The sequence below is a fragment of the Hippoglossus hippoglossus genome, chromosome 7 (genome assembly GCF_009819705.1).
Source record: "Hippoglossus hippoglossus isolate fHipHip1 chromosome 7, fHipHip1.pri, whole genome shotgun sequence".
Taxonomy (NCBI): domain Eukaryota; kingdom Metazoa; phylum Chordata; class Actinopteri; order Pleuronectiformes; family Pleuronectidae; genus Hippoglossus; species Hippoglossus hippoglossus.
Genome location: NC_047157.1, coordinates 23,172,001 through 23,189,018, shown reverse-complemented (window position 1 = coordinate 23,189,018; position 17,018 = coordinate 23,172,001). Strand labels below are relative to the sequence as shown.

Sequence of the window (17,018 nt, the reverse complement as noted above, 5' to 3'; positions counted from 1 at the left end):
CCCCTCCCTTCAGAGGGTTGACGCAGCCACGCTGTCACTTAAGAGGATTGCGACCTGGTGAAGTGATTTGTAATTGCTAATCTCCTGACTACAATGGAGTGTTTTCGTGCCAGAACATTGTTTTTACCAAGTTAGCATTGGTGTTCCAAAGTAAGTGAAGGGCAATGGTTGGACTTTTTGTGATATGTGATTATTTTTTGTTGAAAGCTAATGAGAAGACTAAACCACTGTTATGTCAGCCCGCAAAAAATACAGCCATCTCTTCTCACGTGATTCAGCAAATCACGGCGTCTTGCGAGCTCCTTTACTACTGTTTCATGTTTCAAAATAAGAGCCTTGTGCCTTGTATAGCACAGACATATGAAAGTGGTATCTATTATGCTCCACAAGAAAACAAGTAATAACCCAAAACCTTCTTAATCAATCAAATTTTATTTGTATAGCCCATATTCACAAATTACAATTTGTCTCATAGGGCTTAACAAGGTGTGACATCCTCTGTTCTTAACCCTCAACAAGAGTAAGAAAAAACTACCAAAGAAAACCCTATTAACAGCGGAAGTTTAGACTGAAAACAGGGTAAACTACTAGTCCCGGCCCATCTGCAGGGCCAGGCTAGCTATTCCCCCCCGGTTTTAAGTGTTTATGCTAAGCTAAGCTAATCATTTCCTTGAGCTGACAGGTCAAAAGAGCGGAGTCAATCTACTCATCTTACGCTCCACAAGAAAACAAATATGCGTGGTTCCCAAAGTCTTGTAACAAGTTCTCCAGTAATGAGATTTCTCCATCATATTGTTTGCACTTTGTGTTTGTCAGCGTGATTCTGTTTGCTCTGTCCTCTGTGTCTCTGTTGTCCTGTGTGTGAAGGTGATAGCACTGCTGTGATACTGTCACAGCAACATTGACCGCTCTCTCCAGACCTCACAGCTGTCACATCACGGACGTCTCAAGAGTGTCAGCCACATCCTCATCCCACACACACAGCTGCTCACCAGGAAGCACGCTGCAGTGAAACTTTATTTTCAGAACAGCTTTGCCTCAAGGCTTCTCACCTTATTGTTTACAAAAAAATCCTACTGTGTCTAACAGACAATAGGGGAATCTGTCTAGAGGAGTACAATGTGCTGACAAACAAGGCAATTACTCATTGTCTAGAACAATCTATGACAATCTATATTCCTGTGAAAGCATCATGCATCTCTGCAGATACAGAAATGAGTCTGGTGTTCAACTGGAGCCACAGGTTCGTTGTCTGCCTGTCAGAATGTGTGTGCCTTCATTGACCCGCTACCTTTATCGAACGCAAACTGGATTTTCCCATGTGACCGAAGATGTGGTGGCATGTGCACTATCTCCTCATTGTGTGTTTACATGTAAACATGACGTCAGCCTGCAGCAAGTGAAATGTGCACGAGGGAAATTCTCAGTCATGTTCTGCACTGTAGTATGTTTGCATAAAACAAAGGCTCAGTGCCATGTTGAGCCATTCCTGACGTTCAAACTTCCGTGGTGTCAGAGAAAATATCCCCTCCTACGAAGCTGGAATTATTCATGACTTGTATGCATTCTGGTGTGAAACCCTGCACCTCCCCAGACCTCAGACGTCGACAGCTGGCAAAGGTTAGATAACAAAAACGACCTTCTAGCTGAAGTCACAGGATCTTTCCCTAGCTGCCCCTTTTTTCTTTATTCTACTGGCTCACCTTCTGCTCACCATCCAATCTTGTTTCTTTTTTCTCTGCAGCTCATTTGCCATGTCTAAGACAGCAGTGAAGAGGCTGCACTGGCGTTCCAGAGTGCAGGACAGCTTTGTCCCCTTGCTGGGCTCGTCGGGGGATCTCAGGGTTGCCGTTGGTGGAGGAGCCGACTATGGAGAGTTTCCCTTTGTCACGTCAGCTCCGGGGGGCGGACTCACAGTGGGGGATATCATCCTAGAGATTGGGGGAACACCTGTGCTAGGGATGACATTAGGAGATGTCCGCGGTGTTCTCAACTCCTGCCCCCATCCTGTCCGCATCAAAACTGTGTCACCAGGTAGGACTCAGCACAACAACTCACCTCTCTATGAATCAGCAGCTCATTGTTTTGGTGGATGTGAAAATAATCATCACACAGACAAGACCCTGTCTTAAACGTATGCGTGCTTTTCTTATGCTAATGGCACTTATGAATAACGAATCATCCATGATAATGTATCTAATCTTTCATTCCCTCCGTAACCCTGCCGACAGTTTAACGTGTTGCTGTTTATGTTGCACACCACTGCACTCGCTTCATCAAGCTACAACCAAACAATCTGTTACGCCGGCGCTCAAGCTGTCATCCATGATAATCTAGCTCGGTAACCCTTCTCTGACTCTCACAAGCCAAATCTGCAGCCTGTAGCATTCCGATGCTGATTTGCACCCGTCAATTAGTCTGAGTGTGTCAAAGCCATCGGTCAATAAGTGGGCGGGGGGTCAAAATTGCTGATGACACATGACAAGAGTATGGCGATGCAGTTGTCTGTCACCCGTAAGGGGCCTTGATGTTCAGAACAGGGGGCTGGGGAAACGGATGTCTTTGTTGGTTCTGAACGGAGCAATATGTCACCGGAGTGTCACCAGACTGCGGCTCCCGATGGCCTTGCCTGCCAGATTGATAGCTGATTTGGCCACGGGGGTGTAAATGGGGACCTTTGCTCCTGGTTCCTCTTCTGCTGGTAGATCCATTATCATTTCTGAAGTCCGCCTGGCCCTCCCTGCGCAGGTTGACCGCATACAGGGTAGACAGTGATGGATGAGGTGATCCGCAGAGCTGCTGTACCACACCTCCTCTTACATCCACTAATACTACACCTCACTGTGCTCCTGCACTCACATACTGGACACTAGGCTGCGGGTTCCCCAGAGGCAGGACGCAGGTTAACGGGTTTAGTTCTAATGCTGGTGCTCTGTGGACAACACCAAAGAGTAGTGATATCCTATCAATCCCACGTTCACACATTTGTATTTTCCTTTTAGTGGTTTCTGACTGAATTCCACGAGTACATCTTCTCCGTGTCGCTGTTAACCTTGACACTGTATGGTGCCTTGTAAGTGATATGTGTGCACGAGGTATCGTCGGCTCATCCAGTTTCAGACAGCGGATGTTCAGGTCTGAATTTTGCTCTTCAATAGACTGGAAAATAGCAGCTGTTTCATAACAAGATGAACAAAAGCCCATTACGTCTCCCAAATGGCAGCTGGGCGAGATTCATTTCCCTTTACAAGCAGCGGCCAGTCATACGTAAGTCCAGTTGACTGCCTGCGCTAATAAAGTTATGCCGCTGTGACGACACGGCAACGGTTCTTGTGGCCAGAACCACTGTAACAGACGGTGGGGGAAGTGGGGGCGGCAGGGGCGTAGACTCCTGGGCGGCAGCCTGCGGGGGGTGGGGGGGGGAAGCACCGGCAGAGTGGTCGTCTGTCAGACTGACAAGCTGGAGATGCATCTAGCCCATCCATAACAGCAAGTGGCCTGTCATCAGAGGCCGTAAAGCACTTGAAATGATATTAAGAGATCAGAGAGAGGAAACTGAGCCGCGGTGATCAGCTCTGCCTCCCCCTGGTGACCGCCTCCCACCTGCTTTTTTTGTCTGGAGCAATCAACCTCCGCAGGTCGTTATATATGCATGAGATGGCAGTGTAAACACATTTAAATCCGGGATCTACAGTGCGTTACGTGGTATGGAAAGATCAGAAGGTGTGAATGTGAAAAGTCTGAGGTTGTAAAGCGACCGTGTTAAATCGAGCTTGGTGGGAGCACATTTTATTACTTTGAATAAATTCCAGTCTCTGTTTGACAGGCTGCAAACGAATCTAAGAGTGAACATCATCATCAGACTGTTTATGCGTCCAGAGCTGATGTCTTTATGTGTGTGTGTGTGTGTGTGTGTCTCTGCCTCCTCCTCTCCATGCCATACCTGTTTCTTTGCCCTTCCCTCAGGCTCCACATTGTGCAAGGATCTCAGGTTGTATCTGAGTAAGTGCTTCACACCCGGATCAGTGGACAGCCAACTTCAGCAGGTCATCCGAGAGAACCTCTACCTCCGCGCTGTACCTTGTGAGTCCTCTTTTTAATTTGTGCTTCACCTCTTGCCTTTTAGTTCACTGTATTTGACCTTGACTTTGTATATCTTGTCTGATCTTCTCCTGGTTCACAGTCTTCCAGTCTCCTGTACAGAACTCCTGTGCATGTTACTGACCTCATTAATTCTATGATAACACATTGCACAGTTGCTGCCATGTGAATATCCTGGTGTTAATTGGACTTTAAGCGCGCAGAACTGTTTCCCACACGTTCTTGTGTCAATGTATGCAAGCAGCTCCAGGCTATTACTTTGTTTGCGTGGTGGTGAGACAGCAGTACATCTGAGAGTTGCTCCGTTTGACAGGTTCTGTTTTATCTGCACAGTTTTTGTATGACCCCCTGAGAAAGAGGCCTGAAGTCAATGCAGGCATTGATGTGCTTGTATAAAAGCAGGCACCATGGCAGCCAAAGGCAGCTAGTTGTAGTGCATCTGTTGCTATCTTAATCCTCTATGATATGACGTCACTGCAAACGGGTCGAGGATATGGAGAGTAGGGTGTTCTGAGTAGGACGACTGTGTGTCTAGCAAAGTAACGTCCATGTCTGCTTTGTGTCTGTGGGGTTTTCTTCATATTCAGGTGGTTATACAGAGGAGACGGACCCCCTAGTGTGTCTGCAGTCTTAACCTTGCTGTGACTGTGTGGAGTTGTTGCTAATCTCTCTTTTAGTCCAGGAAGTAGGTCATGTGGGACAGCCTGCCACCACGCCACGCAGCGCACTCGCTGACAGAACACGGCACAGGTCAAACCTCACAGGATGGCGAGAGGAAGATAAAACTGTCTGCATCCATATTCACATTATAGCCCGGTGTAATTGCACGTACTCTTATTAAGCTTTCTCATTACTTAGCCATGCATGCGCACGCATCCTGTTACATGTCCGAGCAGCTGCTCGCAGAGTGAATTGCCCAAATAAACTGTGCTTTTAGCCATTTTCTAATCAGAGTAGGGTGGATCATATCATACAGAAGCTCCGGTGAACCAGCTATTTGAGGTTTGGTCAGAGAAGAGATTGTTTTATAGACACAGCATGCACTTTATATCTATAAACAAAAACATTATAGTACAAAATGAAGTCCAGCCTTCCCCAGTGGTCGCTGTTAGACTTTTGCCAACTTCCCATCTCCGAGTGCTCCTTGTAGTAAGAGTGACAACAAGTCAGGCTCAGCCCCCCTGTGTGTAATCCCCTGATCTGCAGGAGATCCCACAGTAAGATGCCGTTGTTCTCGTGCTGACAGCAGCACACGCATGCTGCCCTGATCCCGACACGGCTCGGGAAACCATCTCATCTAATTTCAGAAGCACTTGTAGATATTAAAGATGCCGAAATTTCCGTCCTGTTGTTGTTTTCCCAGCGTGGAGGCAGCTGTGTGGCAGGAACTTAAACTGAGGTGTTCCTCATCAGTGGCTCATCGTGGCCCCCTTCAGGACCATGTATGTTCCTCCTGGTTCAGGAGACTCTTCCTCGTATGTTTGTTTGTTCATATTAAAACGTCTGAATCACATAATGTAGATTTATTAGCCCCAGAATCCCATGAAGCGTTTAGCTCACGTCTTTAGAACCTTTCCACTGCAACGAGGCAAAAATAGTGTGACAAGGCTTTTTTTTATTTCAATTTTTTTCATCTAGATGCTATTTCTTCCTCTGAAACCGTGGCTTAGCACCGCTGCGCTATTTAGAGAGTATCTCAATCCCTAAATCCTTTTGATGAGACAATGTTCTCTGATGTTGGAGCTGGCACTGATGCAAGAAATATCATTACAAAGGCTCAGTCAGGAGGCCAGTGCATAAAAATGGAAATGAATGACAGAATTAAGTAAATGCAGACCAGCGTATCAATAATCTAGAAGGAGGGGGGGGGGGAATTCAATTAAAAGCAAATGTCTGTCAGTGCCAAAGTGGAGGAGGGGCTCACTGCAGTCTCATGGCTCTGTGTGTTCATACTCAGGATGTTTACTGTGTAGTGTAGAGCAGGTAGAAGTGTGTGGACTCCTTTGATACTGCTTTTCTATATCATGCTTAAGAAAATTAGCCTCTTTCCTCTTTTCATTGGTACCATTCTTCTCTGTGTGCAGGGTTTGCAGACATCACATTACCCTCCTGAACTCTCCCATCCACATTTGTATAATTGCAGCAGCCGCTCGTACATGTGCCCTTGGATAATTCAGAGCCAATGTCATGGTTTCAAAGCTCCGTCTCCGTCTGCCCCCCCCCCCCATCCCCGCCACAAAAGACTTTTTCTAATTGTCTTCAGAGTGAACCAGAGATAAGAAACATCATCATTTAGTCATTCTAATGCGCCCGCTGCGGCGTTGTCAGGCGGACCGTCTGTGGCCTTTTCAACCGTACGACTCATTGTCAGTTATTTGTGCGCAGCGATCTTTGACAGACAGCTCCTCTCTGAGTGTTGATACAGAGGTCTGTGTAATTACCTCTTCAATCCGTATCTCACCCCAGTCCCAGGGGGGATCAGTGTGCGGCACCTACAGGGACGGGGCGGGCGAAGAAGAAGATGTCAATAATCCATCCTGTCCTCCCCCCCCCCCCCCCCCCCCCCCCCCCCGCTGACATGTCATATATATCTCGGAGGAGCGAGCATAGATAATGAATCCCTGCCTCGCCCCGTATCAGCTGGAGAGACGCTGTGTGTCCTGAGGGGAGGAGAAGAACTACACACACACATTCAGATGAGATTTGATATCAGATCTTTAATTAGACACAAGGACCTCTATATATTCCTTTATCTGGGTGCCAGCACAATCTTGGCAGTTGTGAACAGTTAACTTTTGGAATTTCTTTTGATGCCAGGGATACAAACGTTACGTTGGTGCGGCACAGCACTGACTCAGAAAAAGGCTGATACAGGATCAGCAGCTGATTGATGGGTTGATTGATCAATTAGTCTAAGAACAGGAAATTAGTCAGCAACTATTTTGATTATTGATTTTCTCCTTTTTTTGGTCACTTTTATGGAAAAATCTCCAAACTGCAGTGTTTTATAATTCTGAATCTTTGTTGGTTTTCTCCTTTGATGGTAAACTGAATATCCTTGTTTTTTTGACTGTTGCTCATCCAATCAGATTTAAAACTGTGATGATCTTACTAGTTCCTGAAATCTCAAAGACACAATTCATTCATCAAAAGAATCCACAGTTTAATCACTAGTGAAGCCAGTGTTGTTTCTGTAAATGCATTTGTCGCCTAAGGCCACGAATGCTGCTTTTTTTTGCTTTTGTGATGCTCAGCAGTCAGAGCGTGTGGACACATTCTAACAAAAAAAGGATTTAGCTCAACAAAAATAGCTTTACTACTGCTGGCACGAAATGGTCGGGACACGTACTGTAAAGTAAACACACTGCTGCAGAGAGAAGAGGTCAAGCGAATGGAGATGCCTGATGCTCTTTAATGTTTGTGTGTGTCCAGTCCTTTGTGTCTGCGTGTCGACATGTATGTGTGTGTGTGTGTGTGTGCGTGCTCTGTGCAGTCCTGCATGTGTCATTGTGGCTGGGAGAGCAGCTCCCAGGACAGCAGTGCATTAATCATGGGTTTTATAGGGTAGCTGGGTGTGACTCCTTCCTGTCGCCCCACACTGACATCACATGTGCTCCTCCAGGAGAAGGACGGAGATTCGTCCTTAGTTTGGGCTTTGCTATGATTTCCTTTTTTTTTTGTCTCGTCTGTTTGGGAAAGGAATTACTCGTCTCAAGGTCAGAACAGGCGCCTTGTAGTTCAATTTCACAAGCCAAACGTGATATGTTTCACACTACAGGCCTGGACATGCATGTAATGATTCCGTCTGTAAATCCTGGGTGAAAATACAGCAAACACAGGGACTTAGCTCCGTCCTGTGATAATGTGGGATGCTTTTCCTGCTGTGATTGGGACTCACTGCTCTCTCTCTCTCTCTCTCTCTCTCTCTCTCTCTCTCTCTCTCTCTCTCTCTCTCTCTCTCTCTCTCTCTCTCTCTCTCGCTCTCTCTCCCAGGCCAAGGTCAATGTGAATCAATTACGATGACAGACCATTGATCATCCGAGTGATTCATCTTTGCACCGGCGATAGAAAGATTTAAAGACTTTCACGGTGCCTCATAAATGTTTAATTCTGTTCTTAGTGATCTTTTCGTAAGGAAGAGGCCTTGGTGAAGGCCTGCTGTCATTATTATGCACTTTAGACCAAAGAGCACATTTTGGTTTGTAGGTGGACGCTGTGTCGACCTGGGACGGATGTTACATCCAGAGTGAGATGATGTAATCAAAGTGGTCACTTGATAATTGATATTATCAATTTATGCTCAACCTCTATTAGTTTTTTCTTCTTGAGATTATTTACGATGATAAATACAACCGCCTCGGAGCCGTTAGTGTTGCTTCTTACTGGACTGTCTCCGTATCATTTGTCAAACTAATGCTTGGACTATTTATAGATGCTGAGTCGCTGTTTTGTTTAACCACAGTGACTCAGATTGAAAACTCCCGATGTGAGGAACAGGCTTTGATTAATTAACATGTCATCCATAAAGGAGCGAGCCGTTTTTCTCCCCACGTGGCTCTGATGTATAACATCATATTTCCTGTTGTCTCCGTCTCTCAGGTACAACCAGGCGCCCCAGAGACGGAGAAATCTCAGGGGTCGACTACAACTTTGTCTCCATCGAGGAGTTCTTCTCCCTGGAGGAGTCAGGAGCGCTGCTTGAGAGCGGGAAGTTTAAAGGTGAACACTTGGAAACCTCTTAGTTAAAGTATATTGTGATTCATCATGCAGTGTAGATTGGGTAATTATCCTCGTGCTTTTAATCATAATACTTATTATTATTAAAGTGAATACTGGAAAGATATATAAACATACATCAATGTAAATTATTGACAAAAATCAGAGGATCAAAGCTAAAAATCGCAATAACGTTCAATCAAGCTGCACCCAATTTCACACACTCATAGATATCAGCTCTCTTAATAGGTTTGTTTCATCAAGAGCCATGAATAATTCAACTATTCATAATTAAAATGTTGAAAATGCCAAACGTGCAATGAAAGTGATGAAAAAGGTCTGGATCCATCACCTGATCCAGATCTGCACCAAACTTTTATTTAATGAGTTCTTCCTTGACCCATAATGCATCATTCTACCAAGTTTCATGGTAATCTGTGCAGTTGTTATAGTTTAATCCTGCTAACAAACAAACAAACAAACCAACAAGCAAACAAATAGACAGGAATAAATACATAACCTCCCTGGATGTGGTAAAAATAAGATATTATCACCTTTGCAAGTTGTTATCAGTTCATATAACTGATATTGCCAGGTAAATATGTATGCTGTATATCTAAAAAAAATAGTCTGACATTTGAGGAGAGCTTTAAAGAAGATATCTCATATCTCGCTCTCATATCCAGCAGTAAATTTGATGCGACAGCCTTCGGGCAGTTGGCTCCGCATATCATAAAGACTGGAAACAGCTTTTTTTTTTACCTTTTGGGCCGAGCCAGACGAGCTGTTTACCCTTTATTCCTGCCTTAATGCTAAGCTAAGCTAACACTGTGCTGCTTGTAGCTTCATATGAACCACACAGGCATGACAAGCGTATTCATATTCTCATGTAGTTTAAGTAGGAAGTAAAATGAGTAATTATGTTTCCTGAAATGTCAAACAGCCCCTTTTCAAGAACGCTTCTTATTCATATGCTCATTGTGTTCACTGCCAATTAAAGATTTAAAAGTTTTTGTGTTGTGATAAATGAGGTTTACATTATTGATAACATGAGGACAGTCGGTGGTGAAGTCTCGTGTGCGGTCTGGCATATTAATGCCTTCAGGTGTTGCTTACCTCGCATCCAGCAGGCTCCTCCCCTCCCGTACGGCTCAGAGTCCTGCCGCTGATTAAAAAGCCTCCATACATTAGCATCCATAATTTATAAGAGTTTAATGGGAGCAATAAATGTCATCCTCCCTGGCCTCACGTGTGACATTGACAGACACATCACCACATCAAAGCAGTGGCGAGCAGCAGCAGCGCAGTGCGTGCAGCAGCCTGCAGAAGCTGCAGTAAATGGTGACGGCTGGTGACCTTGTTGCCGAGTTCACTAATCTAATGTTTCCCCCTCAACCCATTCGGATCTCCATGAGCCAAACGGGAGGGGTGGAGGTAATTTCATTTCGTGGAGCAGAACATAGAACATACACAGTGGGCGATCTCAGGGGAAACATAATGCACATACATACATGTAGTATGTGCTCTGCTACTGAATATTTGAATATACAATCCTTTGTTCAACTCAGGACCACAGGGACCGCAGAGCATTTTCACCTATTTAGATTTTGACCAAATAAACACTTCAGTGTATTTCATTTTCCATTTTAACACGTTCAAACTGGGTTTTCTCCCGTCCTTCTGTCCCAGGGAATTATTACGGGACACCTCGGCCCGTCCACATCAGCTCGGACAGCCCCCCCATCACCTACCAGGAACACCGCAACCTGCTCAGAAAGTTCCGCACACGCAGCAAATCGCTCAGCAACCTGGAGAAGGCTGGGGAGGAGGGTGAAAACAGCGAGGACGACTCGGGCCTGTCCGGCAAGTGTCTCTAACGCCAAGTTTGTATGAGAGGGCAAAGGCATGTATGCAAATCTAAAGCCCAACCTAGTAGTAGTTGCTTTTAATGGTGGAAATACAATAGATATATATTATAGGAGGATTTCTACATATATCGTGGGGTCTTTTTTTATAGTTTAAGATCAAAAAACGAACTGATATAGTATAATAAAGCCTGTACAGCAGCCAGCAGCTAAATGCTACATTGTGCCTGTATCTATAGCCCTGCTCTCTGATACCCAAATTAATCAATCATTAGCCCGATTAGTATGCTCTGAACTCTCAGCAGGGCTGTGGCCTCATCGATTGCTGAATCACCTCCAAAGGAAGGTCAGGCAGCCCGGAGGTGGAGCGAGTGGAGCAGGCGAGGAGGTGGAGGCGGGGGGGACAGAGGAAATCCTGTGATAAAGATGTAGAAAGTGTTTGTGAATTAAATCAGGAAGCTGTTCTAATAGTGGAAGAGTCAACACTGGGTTGTGAGAGAAACTTTTTCTCCATGATAATGAGAGAAAATACAAATAATTAGAATTTTTGATGTGACGGATGAGTCATTGTACCAGATATGGTTATTTATGTAAAAGAGATGGTTTAAAAGGCGTTTTATTCACTAGTGGTGGAAGAAGTATTCATCACGAAGAAATAAAATTCATAAAAAAAGTGCGGGCCTTTAGTCAGAATTGTGTTTTTGCTGATAAAACAGCCAAATGCACTTCATGCCAAAAGTAAGGTGCTTCACTAAAATATATATTAGGTTGTTAATATTGATGCACTGATGTATGAACAGTACTTTGCTGTGGAGGCGGTTTTGCCTGATTTATATAGTGGGTCTCCACTTGAGGTCAAGAGTCAGTTTGAAAAGAAGAAAAAATGAAGTTCTGCTTCATTAATTTGTATTTAGAGGACATTTCTGTTATATTTAAATTAATATATTAATATTTACCATATCAATAAATAGATATTTATAGATTTGACCTGTTTTTATTTAAATCAAACCATCTCAGAATTTTAGAGGGTAAACTTTGTGACAAGATTATTTACGTAATTGAACACAAAGACATGAATGGTAAATAATGTATTTATTTTATTAAGATAGGATTTTATATTAAAGTAAAGATATTCTAAAATATAATCTGCAAAAGTGACAACTTTTGTCTTTGAAATGTGTGAATAGAAGAATAATGTAGCTTAAAGTGGAAATACTCAAGTTACAAATACCATGAAATTGTACTTAAGTGCAGTTCTTTAATAAATCTTCTCAGTTACTTTTGTGTTATGACATTTATGAATTACTATGTTGATAAAGTGATGGTGACAAAAACACTGGAGCAGAAGAGTTGCACAGTGTGTTTGAGATCAGATGACTGGGGTACGAGAGCGAGGCAGGGACACAGAGCTGTGGTGGCGGAGGTAGAGAAGGTGGAGGCACGGAGCCAGAGTGGTGCAGGAGAGAGGAGAGAGGAGGCAGGATGAGTGGGAGGTGAGAAATGCAGGCGGGCAGAGATCCAGACAGTTAGGGACGTGCTCCAAACAGGCAGGTAGGGCAGCAGGCAGCCGGGATGGAGTGGGAGCCAGCCGCCCAACACCCTGACCTCTGCTGAGTCATTTTCTAAAGTGTTGCTGTGTGTGTGTGGGTGGCGGTTGTCGTGTGCAGCGGGACTCGGGACGCCCTGCGTTGTGTCGGACGGATCTCAGATCCATAGAGCTCAAGGCTGAAGGACAGCTACAAGGACAGCCGGGCAGAAAATATGCTTATTTCTCCAACTCTGCTTGTACGGCATGCACGGTCACACACTGTGCCTCCTCGCAGGGAGGACAAAGCCGGCTGAGATGCTGACCTCAGGTCTTTTCTCTGACAACCCCCAATGGAATTTCCAGCATCGGGTCACGACCCATTGCAGAAGAAAACTTTCTTGCCTCCTGCATCTGTTCAATAATGTGCCACCGTTTTATTTATTCATTTTCGAATGTTTCTTCTCCTCACTATCATCTCAGGGGGCTCTGCAGGTTTGAGCAGCAGCGTCCGACCCAGCCACCGCTCCCCCGGTCGACCCCGTGCATCCAGCAGCGGCGGGGAGGGCAGTCCCATCGTGAACGGGATCATCATCAGCAGAAGCGGTGCCAGGGTCCGAGCTGTGATGCCTGATCACTGGGAGCAGGCCTTCAGTGATCCAGGAGAGTCTCATTACATAGAGTGAGTGTCCACCTGGTCCTCATAACACACACAAAGGACCAACATATTCGGAAATGTGCTTATTTGCATTCATGCAGGGAACTAGGTGTGAAGAGTCTGTTTTCTAAATATGAAGCACAGGAGAGAGTTAGCCTATGCACACATAAACTAGTATAATTTTCTATATTATCTAAAAACAAAAAGTTGTGGTTTTGCTGTCACTACTAAAATCTGTTACCCCTTAATCTTAACTTTAATCTTAAACACAGGAGGAAAAAACGTTTTTGATAATTCACTATGTGAGGAAGAGAGTCTGACAGATGCCAATATTAGACAGTAAAAACTTCCCAATATCAATTTATCCCCCAGTTCCTAAAATCAAACACCTTAATTCAAAGAAATGTAATAGAATCTTGATATTTTACAATTTAACCATAAACTTAATAGAATTTGAATCAGGAAAATAAACATGTGTACATAAGTGGTCCTTTGTTAACATGTTTGTTGACATTGTATTGATCAATTTAAAGAAATTCTATACACCATTTCAAACAGCCAATGCTGCGTTGCTTATTCTGTCAAAGAAAAATTTTCATATCGACAAACATTAACCCAGATAGGATTCGTGTGTGACACATCGGCCAGTTTTCATTCAGGCTCCAGTCAGGAGGAATCGGCCTTTAACACAGGAACCTCCTGTAAACTACAACTTGCCGGTTTTGTACTTTTTACATGGATTAAAAAACAAGCTACTGTATATCCTGTTTTTTATTGAGCTTCACATGTGCAGGAAGGCGGATTTCCTGTGTCTCCCTGTTTAAAGTCTTACCTAATCAGTTCCTGCCCCCCCCTACATATTTAATGGACAGCCGAGATAACAGTATTGATCTTCTGGTCTGACGCTCAGGAAAAAAATGCTATTAAGCCTGTTACCTAAAACGTCAAACTAATTATTCAAACGTGCTCTGAATACAGAAGCGCTGCGGTGCCAAGTCGTCCTGACTGTCTACGGTGTGTAGGCTCCTCTCGGTTCTGCCTGTGATGCATTCCGCTGCTGCCATGTTATATTCAATACTGAAGAGGGTGTCTTTTCTTTAACCCCTTTTCTCCCCTTTGTCTCGACAAGTCGCAACCCGAAGACGAGCAGCTGGCAGAGTCCTCGAGCCTTAAGCAGGGAGACGGTCTACAAGAACGAATGTGAGCGCCCATTTGTTTCTTCCTTTCTCTCGGTCGGGATGTAATTATTCCAACGCTGGTGACACATTTAACTGTTGGACCGCCTCAGTGCAGCTACGTGTTTGTCAGGAACGGAAGTAACGAGACACAGCCGGCTTGTTAGAGACAAATGAGACGGAATGAGCTTTTAGCTGAACAGAAACGTGTAAGTGATTAGGGCCTAAAGCTCGACGCTGCTGGCCCAGAGCCAGACTCGCTGCTGTGGCGGGCAGCGGCGACACGTGACCGGCAACTTGATTTTATAATTTGGTCACATGACTCCGCTGGTAGGAGAACAAGGGCATCGTCTAGTTTTTCTGATGTCTGTCTGACATGGCTCGTTGCACAGTGTGAGAAAGCCATCTGTTTATTATGCTGTGACTCCAGCTTGGGAAGTGCAGTACCCGCCTCTCTCCAGAAGACGGTGACATAATCGCCGTTGGGGCCTGAGATACCTGCTTGTGAATCCAAACCCACAAATGTGTTAAGCTCGAGGAAATTGCTGCACCTACGACAACTTTACAGAAACAAGGATAAAGTAAGAAGTAGAAATGTTTTCAGTGGGATAACATTTCCCACATATTTGGTGACGTGAAGTAACAGTAAATAAAAAATACCCAGATTACAGTGTCGAGTTGGGTCAGAGTAATGGATTACGTTCTTGATTTTAGCCTATAATGGCTCCTGCTTCTAATGCAGTCTTTCCACCAAACACTTTGCGTGCGTGTATATTTATTTATAAGTATTTTTTTTTGTTAAGAGCCATCTGCCGATTGGTTTGCCGTGTTTCTTTTCCTGCGCTCCTGAACCCCATCAGTTCTAACCATTAAGTTATATAAACACACGGGACTGTGTCAGCGTGTTCTCATCCTTCTCTCTTGCTGTGCGTCTCTTTGCTCCTGTGCGTTCCGGTGACTTGCCAGGGTTCACGGATCAGCCCGAGGAGCTCCGGGGTTTCCCCGTGCACACGCTTTTGACCAAGGGCTCCCGAGGGTTTGGTTTCAACATCGTGGGGGGCAGCAGGCTGAGAGAGTTCCTCCAGGTCTACAGTGTGACGTCGAGCGGACCTTCAGCTCTCAAGACAGGTAAAAACACAAATCAGCCGGGGATGGTTCCTGCATGGGAACGCTAGAGGAAGTGTATTCATGTCAGAAAGATAAGTGAGATTAATCCTTTGGAAGACGATATCCACTGAAGGGTTTTATCTTTAGACTCAAAACATAAAAAGATGTGACTGAGCGCTGTGCTATTAGTGATTATAATAGACTCGTTACAGCTGCAGACTGAGATAAGTAATTATGCTAAATGCTGCAAAATGTGGAAACAGAACATATTTTCATTAGTGGTGTGTTTTTAACAGCGTGACGCCGTAGTTCTCGATCTCCACTCTCTGGGATTATACTTCTGGATGTTTCTGATCTCCCGCAGCAAAAGTGTGTATCACAAACGGCCCTTAATCCTCAGGGCTAGCACACGATAATCTAGCTATCATAACATGCATATGCAGCGGTACACACACACACACACACACACACACACACACACACACACACACACACACACACACGCACATTCAGCCATTACGTTGACTTGCATCAATTTCCTCTAGACCGTGGATTACTCATCACAGGCTTAACCCTTACCTTAACCTTCCCGTTACCTTCAACTCTAATGATGTACATGAGGGGGGCCTGCATTTTGTCCCTGTATTGTAACCGTGTAAACAGATTTAAGTCCCCTCAACATAAATCACACACACACACACACACACACACACACACACACACACACACACACACACACACACACACACACACACACACACACACACACAGATATTACCCCTCTGGAAGCCAGGGCACAGGCTGTCTCTGCAGGGACTGATCTAGTTCATAAATGTTAATAGGCTGGTTTAGAGGGATTAGTTGGTTGGATTAGTCCACACCCACACAAAACACACAGACGGTGTTTCATGTGCAAACTACACTTATCTGCTCACTGGAGCATATGAAAATGGTCAGCAAAGTTCAACCAGTGAGATACAGACTCTCAGATGGTACAATTTCTGCTGCAGATAATAAAAAAAATGCAAATTGTTGTAATAAATGTGTTTTAGTAGTATCTCCATCCATGTGCTTCCCTCTGTTTCACTAGCGGACATCCTGGTCTACATCAATGACGTCTGTGTGTTGGGGGTGTCTCACAAAGAGGTGGTGGAGATGCTCAAGTCGGTGCCTGTAGGCCACAGTGTGGATGTCGAGGTCAGAAGAGGGTACCCCATGCTCTATAACCCCGACGGCTGCCCCAAGCAGCCACCGCCAAGGCTAATGGACAGCGGGGAGCCCATCCTACCCCCCACCACCACCCAGCCTCACCAGCTACCTCGCCTCCCAACACCCACCCCCCAGCACTTCACCTTCAACGGCGTCCACAGCGAGAGGAGCTACATGGAACCAGGGGTGACTCTGGATGCGAATGGAAACACGATGTCGTTCGCCATCAGGCAGCCGCCTCCATACAGACGCTCCAGTATGAGCAACGCCGCCTCCTCGCCCCCCATGCGCCCGCCTCGCTCCCTGAGGAGTTTAGCCAGGCTGCAGTCGCTCGACCAAAACCTGGCGAGCCAGAGTGACAGCGAAGTTGTTTCTGCGATCGGCTCACACAGGTAACACCGACACGTGTAACACAACTGACGGTTGAACAGACTCATGCTGGTGCAGAGGGTGTGATTGGGAAGTGCATAAATTTGAATTTTTAATGTTCCCCCTTAAGTGTTTCATTAAAATAATTGCTGGTTGATTACAGTGATTTGCAAGCGAGTCTCTATTTATAGCATTTTACTGATTCTAATATTGGATTAAAATATCATTTCAAAGTTCACCTGTAATTTCAAACTCCATCTTTCAAATTGAGGCATATCTGTTTGTCTTAGATG

The 17,018-nt window shown here is 45.0% G+C and overlaps 1 protein-coding gene across 5 annotated transcripts in view; it reads left to right on the top strand.

Annotated features, from left to right (window-relative positions):
* LOC117764494 (membrane-associated guanylate kinase, WW and PDZ domain-containing protein 1) overlaps positions 1–17,018 on the top strand; it is a 36,803-nt gene that overhangs the window by 8,260 nt on the left and 11,525 nt on the right. For 4 of the 5 annotated variants that reach the window (XM_034590328.1, XM_034590327.1, XM_034590330.1 and 1 more), the window contains exons 2-9: positions 1,745–2,034; positions 3,967–4,083; positions 8,701–8,820; positions 10,507–10,680; positions 12,691–12,889; positions 13,995–14,065; positions 15,007–15,168; positions 16,238–16,748. In XM_034590328.1, the coding sequence (XP_034446219.1) occupies positions 1,755–2,034; positions 3,967–4,083; positions 8,701–8,820; positions 10,507–10,680; positions 12,691–12,889; positions 13,995–14,065; positions 15,007–15,168; positions 16,238–16,748 (1,634 nt within the window). In that variant the 5' untranslated portion in view covers positions 1,745–1,754. Of the gene's footprint in view, positions 1–1,493; positions 1,621–1,744; positions 2,035–3,966; positions 4,084–8,700; positions 8,821–10,506; positions 10,681–12,690; positions 12,890–13,994; positions 14,066–15,006; positions 15,169–16,237; positions 16,749–17,018 lie in introns of those variants that run through there. The other variant, XM_034590329.1, reaches the window with a different exon arrangement.